General features: G+C 40.0%; 3 protein-coding genes across 7 annotated transcripts; 1 reads left to right on the top strand and 2 right to left on the bottom strand.

The window, feature by feature from the left end:
- The first annotated feature begins 828 nt into the window (after positions 1-828).
- On the top strand, positions 829-2,523 carry LOC103994265 (uncharacterized). The gene is made up of 2 exons (XM_065078618.1): positions 829-911; positions 1,340-2,523. The coding sequence occupies exon 2, from the start codon at positions 1,345-1,347 to the stop codon at positions 2,371-2,373; it is 1,029 nt and encodes a 342-aa protein (XP_064934690.1). The 5' UTR covers positions 829-911; positions 1,340-1,344; the 3' UTR covers positions 2,374-2,523.
- Positions 2,524-2,971: 448 nt separating this feature from the next.
- On the bottom strand, positions 2,972-7,590 carry LOC135587337 (zinc finger CCCH domain-containing protein 5-like). 2 transcript variants are annotated; one of them, XM_065078617.1, is made up of 8 exons: positions 7,258-7,569; positions 6,968-7,113; positions 6,612-6,683; positions 6,308-6,427; positions 5,903-6,190; positions 5,490-5,810; positions 3,666-4,082; positions 2,972-3,207 (listed from the first exon to the last, which is right to left on the bottom strand). In XM_065078617.1, the coding sequence occupies exons 1-7, from the start codon at positions 7,322-7,324 to the stop codon at positions 3,699-3,701; spliced, it is 1,398 nt and encodes a 465-aa protein (XP_064934689.1). In that variant the 5' UTR covers positions 7,325-7,569; the 3' UTR covers positions 2,972-3,207; positions 3,666-3,698. The 2 variants fall into 2 exon arrangements, with proteins under 2 accessions (XP_064934689.1, XP_064934688.1); XM_065078616.1 differs by having other exon boundaries at positions 2,972-4,082; positions 7,258-7,590.
- Positions 7,591-8,740: 1,150 nt separating this feature from the next.
- Positions 8,741-11,896, bottom strand: LOC135582749 (uncharacterized). 4 transcript variants are annotated; one of them, XM_065078615.1, is made up of 4 exons: positions 11,795-11,896; positions 9,547-9,645; positions 9,355-9,410; positions 8,741-9,207 (listed from the first exon to the last, which is right to left on the bottom strand). In XM_065078615.1, exons 1-4 carry the CDS (start codon positions 11,860-11,862, stop codon positions 9,179-9,181), a joined length of 252 nt encoding a protein of 83 aa, XP_064934687.1. In that variant the 5' UTR covers positions 11,863-11,896; the 3' UTR covers positions 8,741-9,178. The 4 variants fall into 4 exon arrangements, 3 of the variants coding, with proteins under 3 accessions (XP_064934687.1, XP_064934686.1, XP_064934685.1); XM_065078614.1 differs by having other exon boundaries at positions 8,741-9,203; XR_010475849.1 differs by lacking the exon at positions 9,355-9,410 and having other exon boundaries at positions 11,745-11,892.
- Between the last annotated feature and the right edge of the window lie 605 nt (positions 11,897-12,501).

The raw sequence follows: 12,501 nt of genomic DNA, 5'->3' as shown, positions 1-12,501 counted from the left end.
CTATATAAGAAAAAATAAATATAAGAAAAAAAAAATTTCAAACACTTACACACTTTCTTACATAAACTTTATAGAACTCTTCTCTCGATTCTCTCTATATCTATTAGAGAAAATCTTATAAGTGCTCAATCTTAACGCTATTCGTGAGATTCAAACGAAACGAAAAAAAGGTTTACACGTAAAGACGATGAAAAATATAGCAAATAATAAAATGATTTGAGGAGTTGAAAATAAGCATAGAGATTCTTCACTAACCTTTCAAGTTATTATTAAACCCAAGATTATGATGCGTAGGTACACTACCCATTCATTAAATACTTAATTCTGTATTAGAATTTTTAATCATAATCATAATCCTACAATTAGTTTGAATCTAACTTTAAATCAAATTAATACTTATAAATCATTAATCTCAAATTAATAATAATAATAATAATAATGTATCTATGAAATCCTGTAAATCAACTCAACATCCGATATTGGACGGCTTCACATTTTAGAGTCGTATAAAATCAACCATAGCTTTGACTAGATGTCAAACTGATCGACATGGTCCCTAAATTCCACCTCTAGTTGCAAAGATTAGGCCAACAAATCCAAAAAACAAAAGAAGAACATTCATTAGCTATATGTATTCATTCATTCCTAGTACAATTTGCAGTACGCCCACCCTCCATCTATTCTCTCTTCTTACTTTCTCAATCAATCATACTTCTTCCTGATCGATTGATCTTTCAGTTTAACTCCATAGTTTTCCACCCAAAAACGGCCTAACAAATGAAGTCTTTCCTTCTTTCTTTCCTTCTTTCCGCTTTACTTATACCCAAGTCATCAATTGCTTTCCTCCTCCTCCTCCTCCTCCTCCTCCTTAGGTTTCTCCTACGACTCGATAGAAAAGGATCGAAGCAAAGGTTCATTTCGTTTCTTTGGTCTTGTTTCTCTTCATACATAGCATTCGATCTGTGCTCATCGTATGGGAAATATACATACATATATATAGTAGAGTCGATCGTCGATAGAGAGAGATACAAGTGTTGGTATGATTTAGAGAAAGACATAGAGAACATTACGATTAAGAGAAAAGAACCGTCAGGTGATCGACATTACCTCGGAGTTGTTGACATCTTGAACGATGTTTCTTGTTCGTCGATGGTGTCTTTACGTTTCATCAGTCTTGACCTTCTATGAGACTTCTTGAATCAGACTCCGCTTTCTGTAGTCGTCTTTCTTTTTGGTTTGAGGACATGTCATAGATACCGTGTCGCTTCTTCTCTTCTGGCTTTCTTCGAGCAAGGCGTTTAATTGATTTCCTTTGGACTTGCTCGTTCGCTGGACACAGTGCGCATGGAAACTGATTCCAACCACGCTGCTGCTGCTGCTGTTGAAGATGAAGAAGAAGCTTCACGCGCCGTCCCTCCATCGACGGCGAAGACAAGAGCCACAAGCTGGTCGGACCTGCTTGACGATCCCCTCGGCAACATCTCCGCCCGCCTGCCCCTCATAGACTACTTGAGCTTTCGCGGCGTCTGCAAGAACTGGCGGCTCTTCCCATCGGGTTGCTCCCACATCGCCGAGTTCTCCAAGGAGCGCCCGTGGATGTTGCTCTACGATGTCGGCGTCGACGGCGGTAACAAGTGCTACTTGTACGATCACCTTCATCCGAAATGCTGCGAGATGTCGTTGCCGCACCTCCGGGGCGCAACGTGCATGGAATCCAAGGACGGATGGCTGCTGGCCACCCGGGAGAGGGAGCTGTTCTTCTTCAACCCCTTCTCCACACAGGTCATCAACCTAGTGATGTACCCGGATAGGAAGAGCTCCCACCGACTGTTCACATTCACGGAGCCTCCGACCTCTCCGGACTGCGTGGTGTTTGCAGTGCACCGCCTCGGCGCCTCCGTGGTGGAGATCGGCCGGTTCAGTGTGGGCGACGACATGTGGGAGAGGGTGTTGGTGGAGGACGTGCGGCCTCCTATCGAGACGCTGGATGGCATCGACCACCGGCGACAGTGCGCCGCTTCCTACGACCGCCGCGATATCAACGAATCGGTCGACTTCGTCAGCTCGAATTTAGTGTTCTCGTTCAGCTTCGAGGATTTCTTGCTGCGCCATCGACATCTGAATCATGATCGGGAGATACCCGACTCCACTTTCCTCGACGAATTTGTGAATCTTCATCGTGAAGACTGGCTGCGGAGGTCCGGACAGAAGCGCATCACCGTGTCGTTTAGCTCGCTGCAGATGATGGTCGACGACGTCGTGGATCTTTTCCCCTTCGTTTGTGAGTACGCGGCCGATGGCACGACGACGACCGACGCAACCAAATCCATGAAAGCGGCGTGGTTGGAGCCTCGATTCCCATCACGTAGTTGATTCGATCGGTGTAGCAGTGGATTTCATTCATGATTTCTTACTGAGACCTGCAGCTTCGTCATCAGGATGCGCTGTGATGTTCTTTGAATTGGACGGATGCTTGATCATCATGGACTTGTAGGGAATCGGACTGCACTGGTCAAAGAACCATTCATGAGTATCATAACACCAAAATCATGATTCAAGATGGCTGCCATGCTCTCATCTTTCAAAAGTAGATGATATCAGGCAGGGATCAATCACAAAGGAGTCAAAAGTGTAGATCATTCTTAATTCTTCGACATAGGAACACGAGAGGCATGACAGCATGTAGAAGCCTGGAATTTGACCTATGTTCTAAATTTCTGCCTTTGTGGAGCTGATCTCCAAAGAACTAAAACACAGTTCCAACGAAAAGGAAGTGTCATTCATGCATACTTTCCATTTCAGTCTGTTACATAACATGTTGAAATCAAGATTCAAGTTGCTTACAGAAGATGCTATGACAGTATACGATGAACTGTGTGCTTATATCTTGGCACATTTATTCTTACTGAAAGGCTATTAACGTGGACCGACGACATATATGAATGTAACATGAATACCATATGCAAGCAAATAAAGGTTGAATGAAAATTCACAACTAACTGAAAGATTCATTCTAAATCCAAATGTTCTTATACCACTACGCATTTATTCTTACAAGCAAGCAGCAGGAGGTTTTTCCATGACCACAAGTACATGTGAGTCCATTGGTGCTGCTTGGAATGATAACGGTAGATACAGGGTTACCAAGTTAAGGAATTGCTTGAGCACAACTGTGGGGATATCTTGCTTGAGTTGCATATCAGTAGCCTGCGTCACAGAGAACTGTAATGCAAGAAGATGTCGAAGCTTGGATTCTAAACTAGTGCAGAAATCTGAGCCATGAAACACATTATCCTTTTTCACGAGGAAAAGATTTATAAAAAAGTTTTCATAGAAAATAGCAGACAGATCAAAAATTGATGCTTAATTGACTGAAGAAGGAAGGAGGGGGGGGTTTGTTGGCCAGATATCAAGAAAAGACAAAAGTGTAAGGCTTAGGATTTTGCTATGTCATCTTCAGATATGCCATAGCTTATTTCACAAGAGGGTCGGTCTAGGAGGATTGTATAAACAAGGTCATGAAAGCTAAAAACCGGGAGGAAGCTGGATGAGATGAGCAATTTGGAGGAGTTACAAAATTTTGACCGGACAAAAAAGAAACAAATAATATATTGTGCCTCCATCACCAATGAATAATGAGTTGGAATTAGAGGCTTAGTACATACTTGGAAATGACTATAAAGGGAGATCTGCTTTTCTCAGCTTGAACTTGAGATTTCACCACCGGGTGCAATGAAACCACCACTACTCGACGTAGGGGTTTGATGCCGGATAAACAAGTGGGGAAGGTAACCCGTATTAGAAAATAATGTACCGATAGAACCACTAGATGTGCTCCCGAATGACATTTTGCTAGAGAAAGATTCCTTACTGGAACTGAATTCAGGTTGTAGCTCTGAGGATGATGAGGATGGGGCGAAGGTAGCAACAGATAATCCAATAGGGTAGGGAGAAACTGGCATGTCAAAGAGTGAAGATGCAGAAGGACTACAGCTCAGAGTTCCCATTGGATGATCGAATTTGCATGTTGTCCCAAACTTGCACATTCCGTGTTGTGCATAGTAATTGCAAAGTTGAGCCCCCTGTCACAAGTATTTGATCAGAAACACAAGAATACTCCAAAAGAATGTGAAAATTTTAAAAAATAATTATGAACAAAAATATAGCTATCATCAACAAATGGATATGCCTACTTCTTGTCAGCAGAAAAATGAATCGTAGAAAAAGATCAAAGAATTGCAGAGCTAAGAAACTATTAAAAGATTCATACGACTTCATTGATCTTACAACTTCCTACATGGTTTTCGAGCTAGAAACTATATAATAAGATTCCGAAGGCTTGAAGAGCATTTGTTTATTGGAAACAAGACTTCACTCAAAAACTATAGAAATCATCAATCTGGAGTAATAAATAACATGGAAATTTTGGTAACTTAACAATTGGCTCAAGTTTCTCAATTCCTGAACTACACAAATTCAAATGACCACCATATCTTTATACAACCAAGATATGATCCATAAAATAGATTCTTGTCCTTGCATTGATAGGTAGGAAGATTTGCTATCTAATTTGACCACAAAACAGGAAATAGTCTTATAGACCCAACTATATCAGTGACTGGTTTATTCAAAATAAGCAGATGAGAAGATTGCCAATAAGAAGTCTTCTCAATTTATTGAAAAATTCAAATTTATAGTGAAAGAAATTATTCTCTTTGCCAAGGATGGCCAAGTAATTAAAAGAGAACCATGAATACTACAGCAATAGCTGTTTTCAAGAAAAGATTACCAAAACACAAACCTGAATATCTGTTGGTGAAACAGCTTAAATATTGTGCTGCCCATCCAATTTCAACTATCCTAGACATATTAAAAAAAAAAAATCTGCAAAGTCTCTTCCCATTTCTCACAGCCAACACCGAAAATTAAAGATTTAAAGATTGTAATAGGATAAATTTTTCATCTGTTTCAATTTGTTTTTCACCAGGATTGTTACCTTCCAGTGTTTTCATTATGTAAAATTGTAAATCTTAATTCTCAGGTATAATCAGACTTAAAATTGTCTATATCGAAAAATAATTGGTTTTTTCATTGATCCCACCAAGAGAAATATAAGCAGGAACCGTATTAGCATTTAATATAAAAGGTTATTTTGTTAAAAATCCAAAACATTTGTTCTATCATGTGCTTTATACTACTTATAGGCCTCAAATACAACATTTTTATATTCAATAAAAAGTAATTTAAGTCTTAACTTGTACAACTTCAAATATTTGACAAAATCAAATCCAATTTTTTGCTTTAGAATGTGTGTCCTCCTTACAGACTTAATATGCCCTGGTTAAGCTCAATGGAGGACAGTGGCAGCCCAATACAGTTGGGAAACGTAATGTTGTTGTGCATCAAGTTTTCAAAAACTAGAAATGGCATATAGAATCGGATCATTTTTCTCTTTATGACAGATAATGACAGGTGGTAGAGAAGCATACCGGACGAAGTGGGAGGCCAAGGGGGCTAAGAACACAGTTTCCCTTTGATATGCTCCAGTCCGGAGGATGATGATATTTACATGTAGCTCCAAATTTGCAGTCTCCTGTCCTCATGTAGAATTGGCACTCTGGTTGGCCAGGTCTCTCTGGAAACTTATCTCCTCGATGACTAGCATTTGAAGGGCCGACCGAAGAGGATACCGGTGTGAGAGGCCCAGAGTAAGCAGGCATCAAAGGAAATGGCTGGTTTGGCAACCCATATACTTGTCCAGCTTGAACTGCTTGGTGACCTCCATGAGAAACTACTGAACTCATAGGCACCTGCGTTGTATGTAATAAGACAAAATAAGAAACCTCAGATTTTCCATCCTATCCTCTTGTACTAAAACTTCAGCAACAAGGGTCTCACAAACCGGATAAGGATTCCAGCCCTGAACTGGAACAACTCCTGAAGAGAGCAGCATGGGAGCGTAAGGTCCTGGCATATATGAACCAGGGAACACTGAAGGCCTGGTGAACTGCCAAGTAACCGTGGGTGGATACTGTTGAGGTGAAGGGATTGACAGAGGCTGCACCGGTGAATAAAATGCAGGTGCAGGCGAGGGCACCAAAGCCTCAGCTTGTTGTGGGTGATGGAATTTACAAGTTGAACCAAACTTACAATGGCCAGTCTTCATGTAATAGGAGCATTCCTTCTCCCCCTAAATTTCCATCATTGGACAGCATGACAAAAACAGAGAATGTTAGAGAAAATATAAATGTGGCAAGTAATTATGGAATAGAGCAATATGAAAAGGTATAGAATAAGAAACTCCAACCGGCCGCAGTGGGTATCCACAGTCATTTAACAAGACCGGAGGGATGGATCCACTTCCTTGCCTGGGGTGGCGATACTTGCAAGTAGAACCAAATTTGCAAGTTCCAGTTTTCATATAATACTGAAAAAGATCATCTTACCATAGTTAAAACAATAGATTTCAATAGCTCCACAAAATCCAATATCCAATATGGTGAATGTTCATAATTAAACTGTAATATTATATTCGCATTTTAGTATAAGTGCACTTACCCAGTGTTCAGTCGAGCAAAACCAAATTCTAAAAATGGGAAGCACGGTAGTACCTCACATACAGGTTGATCCGCTCGCTCCAGATACTCAACAGCCCCGGTCCTTCCAGTTCCAGCCCCAGTTAACTAAAGATGTTTACACTATCATTTAATTCAACAACACAAACCAAATGCTAGTAATATGGTCCACATATATGGATTGTCTTTGGTAAGCCACAAACTGGCTTGCTTACAGACACAAACTTGCATCATTCTAGACAAGCTACATCTTATTCACCCAATCAAAAAGAAAGCAATATAACAGGAAAAATGATCAGGTATTAAAGAAAAAAAAAAGAGAACAATAACAGAAAAAGGTGCAGGTAACCCTAATAGAATAAATCCCAACCAAAGGTTGATGAAATCCTTACAGCTCCGTGATCACGGGGGTGATTGTAGCGGCACCTCTCGCCGTAGCTGCACGATCCGGTACGCACGTAGTGGGAGCAGTCCGGCTCACCAGGCCTCTCCGGGTAGGAAGAACTGCCCTCGCCCAGTCCCAACCTCCACATGGATTCTACATTTAACATCAATACATAATCATCAAGAACTTGCTTCGCCCTTTCTTCTCCCGTTCCACACAATAAACCCTAACAGCAAACTTCCCAGCACCACTGCAGACCCAAAGCAATCGATCGGACCAACAGCGATCCTGCACTACCTTCAAGGGCGGCGTCGGGATCGAGGCGGGGGCCTTTGGCGGCGGAGCCGGGCTCGTTCATCTCCATCGGAGGGTTCGGGAACCTTCCGGAACGTTCTGGAATGGCGAGATCAAGCGAGGACTGAGAGAAAGGAGGTGGGTTTGGGCCTTGAGAAAGATCGATTCCGATCGAGATCTTTCTTTCTCTTTCTTCTCTTTTTCCTTTTCGTTCCTTCTTTCCTAGACAGAGATAGAGAGACGATGATGATGATGATCAGAAACAAACCCCACCCTTCTCCTGTTCTCTTTCTGGATGTGTGTGTGTGTGTGCGCATTTATTTGATTTCTTTTACCCTTTTTTTCTTCTCGTCCGTTGTTAGTTCACATACGCGCCAAAGACAGTGGAAGACATCCTCGCGGCAGTGGCCGTATTTTCTTTTATTCATGTTTTTATTTTTATTGTATTGTGAATTCCCAGGAATGCCACACTAAATCCTTCGAAATAACCGGAAAAGCCTGCCCACGGGAGATCGTGTTTGGGGGGTTTCAACGGTGAGATGCACGCCGGTGATTACACGTGTTGAGCGTATAATTGAAGATGGCGATCACGGGCTACCCACGGGGCTTCAGCGGATCCGACGGGAAAGTGTCGGCAGTGAGGCAGCTAAGGGCCTTTTAGTAAGTATAAGGAGTCGAGGGAGTGGCGACCCGATGGTTTTGTGTTGGGAATAGGGGTAAAGAGGTAATTAAAGTTCGAGGACATCAGACGGCGTTTCGGACTACGCCACTTTGTGAGGTGGCATTGGCCTGGCCGCGGAACCGACTTCGTCGGAAGCTGTTCCCTGGCTCGGTCGAGACGGGTGAGTCCGATCGTGCATGAGACGGGAGCAAGACGAACAGGACCCGGATGATGGAGCATCGACGGCCATGATCAACCCCTCTGAGGACGACGAGATGTTTTCTTTTCTCTGGATACGGAGAAGCGTATAATTAATGAACTTGGAGGGAGTAGGATGCGGGTGACCGGAGACACCCGGTAGCACTAATCCCTCGATCGCCAGGTGTCCAAGTCATAAATAGGGAGAAACCGGTCAATTGGGACACGTGCTTCAATATTAGTGGCAGCAAATAGGGGTCTTGGTCAGCAGAGAATATGACACCGTTAGCAGTGTCGTCAATCTGTGGAATGCAGAGTAGCCACGATACCATCTAATTCCGATACTAGTGATGTGATGCTATGGACCCAATTGGACTACATTAGTGCCCATTCTGTTCTCTATTGCTATATTCAATGGATAATTATGCTTGATTGAGATTGAAGACATCATTAGCCATAACTTTGAGATTGTGGCTGATAGAACACCAAAACTGAAGACGACAAACAAAGATGGAACGTTCCCTGTTATCTTGAGATGTCAATAGAGCACCAAAACTTTGCAGATGACAAACAGAGAGCAAATTGGCAGATGAGGCAGATAATTTGACCAGTCACAATCAGACAAGGTGGTAAAATATGAACATTATGTATAAAACAAATTCTCATAATTAACAAAATGCCACTTAATTGGAGATATAATCTTTCTATAGACTGATCGATTCGATTATATTTTGTGACACATGAGCGCTTCTCTCTCAAAGGAGTCCAAAAACTTGACATTCAAAGATAGGATAGGGAGTGTTTACAAAGCAAGAACATCCACATGGGTCAGTAGCATTTGAAGAACCAGGTCCCTTTGTTCTTGCAAATCCAGTAGCAAGTAGATTTGTCACTCCTGTGATGTTGCACTTTTGGACTGCTGCCAAACGTAGCCATTTCTTTCATGTGCAGAATTCCTTCGCCAATTCTCAACTGCGATTTGGACTATGGCCTTTGCTTCTTGCACCTCAGCAGCCGAAAACTTGTGCTCGATGATCCCTAATGGTCCTGGCTGCAGTACAGTTATTACAGTCTCCAGGTCTTGCTCCAACTGCCTTTAAAAAAATTTAGTTTTTAGATTTAGTTTTGCAACAATAGATTAACATGATAAGGATATGATGTGTGCTTTCGGTCATACTCAAAGCACCATACAAAATCGAGCAGAAAAAGGAAACAATAGAAGACAAAGCACGGGAGTCGACCTATGTCCTTCAACAGAAAAAATGGCAATGAGAACCCATGGAAACAGGAAGGAAAGCTGCAGGCAATTCCGGAAAACAATATTGAAGAAATATCTGGTACTTAAGCATTACAATATTACCAAATAAAACAAAAATAGTGTAACTGAAATTGTAATAAAAATGGTGCGACTGCAACTCATAGATCACTTGTACCTGAGAACCCCTGGCAATCGCATGCCTGAAAAAGGTCTCAGAAAAGGCATCAGGATATTCTCTTTCCTGATTACCTTTGTCTCCTTGAAGTAAAAGAACCTGAAGGAAGAAAATAACAATTTGATTAAACATTGTGTAAAACATAAAAGCAGCAGAAAAGAAAAGAAAGAAAAATAGGAAAAAAGAACAATTTGATCAATTGAACTGAAGAACTCAATATTTAAACAAAAGCAGGAAAACACAGATTAGGCTGCCTAATATATGAAATAAAGAGGCAAAAATTTTAAAGCAGGATAACCACTTACAATGCTCCCTAAAGGCCTATATAGCAGCAACTAGGCACAGATCCTCTTCCCAATTTCATATGCCCCTCTTATGTTGCTGCATGGTGACGGAAGACACAATCATATCTACTTTTCTCTATATGATCCTGTTTTTTCCACATGCTCACAACAATTCATGGATCCTGACCCGAATTGTGCACATTCAATTGATTTTTCTTCCATTCAACACTACTCTTTTACGTGTGAAGAAACAAAGACGCGACGAGGAAAAAGCAGGACAGGCAAGCACTGTGTTGGAAGGAGCAGCTAGAGAAAAGTAATTTAAAAAATCAGAGGAACTTGCTAGTGTAAGAGTGGTGATCAGTAGCTCAGGTACACAAAAATAATAATTTGCTACTGTTTCTGAGAAAGCTTACAGATAAATTAGTAGCAATTATTGGTAACAAGTAGATTATATCGTCTGATAAAAAATAAGTGCTTGCTGAGATTCTTTAGTTTGTTTTGGTTCCCATATAAGTATTTGCTGCAAGAAACTTTGAAAACTACAAGTGTGTGAATTTAAATTCCCAAAGTTGAACAGAGTTTTATATGTGTCAACACGGTGGAAAGTATTGAATAAAGGTCATTAAGAAAATGGAGACACAAATATGAGTAAAGCAATGGATGGCAATACATGAACAGTAAAAAAGATCAATTGGAGAATGAGAATTATGGCTATTCTTGAATCACTTCCCTTCATTGATATAAGAACAATCAACAATTCTTTGATGCTAATCCATCAAATTCAGAATTTGTAATCACACTATACTTGACATAGTAACCACAAGTATATGGAAAGATTACAATGGATTAGGATGAACTACTTCAATCTAGATTGAGAGTTTTTTTTTTTTATTCCCCACTGAACCAAGGGATGCATCAAATGGACTAATTAAATCTAAATTTGGAGCCCTTTTTCCCTTGCCTTTATTCATGCACTAACTTTTGTTTCTTATGTTGTAGCCAGAAACACATAACTTTTGTCTTAAAAGCACAATCAACCAAATGGATTCTCATGCCTGTTTCACATTTAGTATGTGTTAGTTTTATCTTGTGAAACCCTTTCCTTATGGCAAGCATTTTCCACCATCACATGTATATTATAGATCAAGTTCCTAGAAAACCATCTCCTGCCACTTACTCTTTATATGCAGAGAACACTAAGTACTTCTATTCCAAGATACAACTAAATTTTAGGAGAAACCATACTCCACTATAGAAGACATCTGCATGAAAGAAACACATGGGCCTTCTCCACTTCAGTAATGACCTCCTCAAAAAAGGGTTCACTAGACCTGAAGCCAAATCCTTTGAACCCTCAGCTGTCCAATGACAGCCAATCACACACTTCCAATCGCATTTTTCGACATGCCTGCCTTCAGGATGCAAACCACTAACTGAGGTTGCATAGAACCCTAATCTTATAAAACTAACCATATTTCATCCTTGACACTTCCTTTCATGAAAATGTTCCCATGAAAACATACCAGGAATGGGTTTCATAGAACCCTAATCAACTTGAACGGAAGATTTGGGCCATGAAATTCTGAAATATTTAGGCAAACCAAGATCTGGTGCAGTTAGAAGTATAACGCATAATGAACACGTGAATTCAAGGCCGAACACCTTCTATTTTTCTCAAAGAAATTAAAAGAAAAATGGTGCAAAGATCCAAAATCACAAAAAATAATTAACATAGAACAATACATAATTTTCCAGAGGGCCGAAAACCGAAAAATACAAGATCGAACACCACGCGTGCAGACAGGATCCAAAACCCAGAAGCTTCCCAACCCCGAATCGATCGATCTATGTATGCATGCAGACAAAGAATCAAGGGGGAAACCGTGTGAAACAGAGACGGGGAGCAATTACTTGGGAAATCAAAGACGAAGAATAAGGCGAGGTAGATGTCGAGGAGATACTTTAGGTGCCGAGATCTGAGAACAGAAGGCGCTACGATGAGAGCCTCCGCGAGGAGCAATATGAACATCCCAGGAATGGCGGTGCTTGCTTTAAGATTGGCGGATTTATCTGATCCGACGGTGAGTAAAAGTTTTAGTTTTGGCGTGTGTGTGCGTGTGTGTATATATATATATATATATCCCTTTAAATATTAAAATCCTTTAGGGATGTCCCTTTCATTTACATTCATTTAAAAGCTCATAATTAACTGTTGATGAATTAATGTTTTTATAATCATAAAAAGTTTGAAGGATATCAATATCATTTAAATTTCAGTTGATAGTAATATGATATTTAAATTATATATAGGTTTGTAATTTTATGAATATGTATATATATAAACTAAACTGAAATTAAGAAAGATATATATATATATATATATATATATATATATATATATACATACATACATACATACAAAAATAACATATTTAGAGAAATATATAAACATACAATTTTTCCAAATGCTATTTTTCTAAAATAGAACCTCATATTATCATTTAGATCAATTATATAGATATTAACTTAAACAATTATATATATATATATATATATATATATATATATATATATATATATATGTATAGTTCATAATCAGATGAGGAACTTGAAAGATTGTTCAGAAGAGTCTTAAATGAGTAACAAATATGCAGGAAGAGTAATCTGG

This window comes from Musa acuminata, chromosome BXJ1-8 (assembly GCF_036884655.1).
Source record: "Musa acuminata AAA Group cultivar baxijiao chromosome BXJ1-8, Cavendish_Baxijiao_AAA, whole genome shotgun sequence".
In the NCBI taxonomy this organism is placed as follows: Eukaryota; Viridiplantae; Streptophyta; class Magnoliopsida; order Zingiberales; family Musaceae; genus Musa; species Musa acuminata.
This window is presented reverse-complemented; position numbering and strand designations above follow the sequence as displayed.

Bases quoted from the DNA above. Each gene is read 5' to 3' on its own strand.
- LOC103994265 (XM_065078618.1), top strand. From the start codon at position 1,345: ATGGAAACTGATTCCAACCACGCTGCTGCTGCTGCTGTTGAAGATGAA.
- LOC135587337 (XM_065078616.1), bottom strand. From the start codon at position 7,324: ATGGAGATGAACGAGCCCGGCTCCGCCGCCAAAGGCCCCCGCCTCGAT. The intron at 7,114-7,257 runs GTAGTGCAGGAT...TGTTAAATGTAG, and splicing joins TCCCGACGCCGCCCTTGAAG to AATCCATGTGGAGGTTGGGA. The intron at 6,428-6,611 runs GTACTACCGTGC...GATCTTTTTCAG, and splicing joins CGGATCAACCTGTATGTGAG to TATTATATGAAAACTGGAAC.
- LOC135582749 (XM_065078613.1), bottom strand. From the start codon at position 11,862: ATGTTCATATTGCTCCTCGCGGAGGCTCTCATCGTAGCGCCTTCTGTT. The intron at 9,646-11,794 runs GTATCTCCTCGA...TTCTTCCTTCAG, and splicing joins CTCAGATCTCGGCACCTAAA to GTTCTTTTACTTCAAGGAGA. The intron at 9,208-9,546 runs GTACAAGTGATC...ATTTTTTTAAAG, and splicing joins CGATTGCCAGGGGTTCTCAG to GCAGTTGGAGCAAGACCTGG.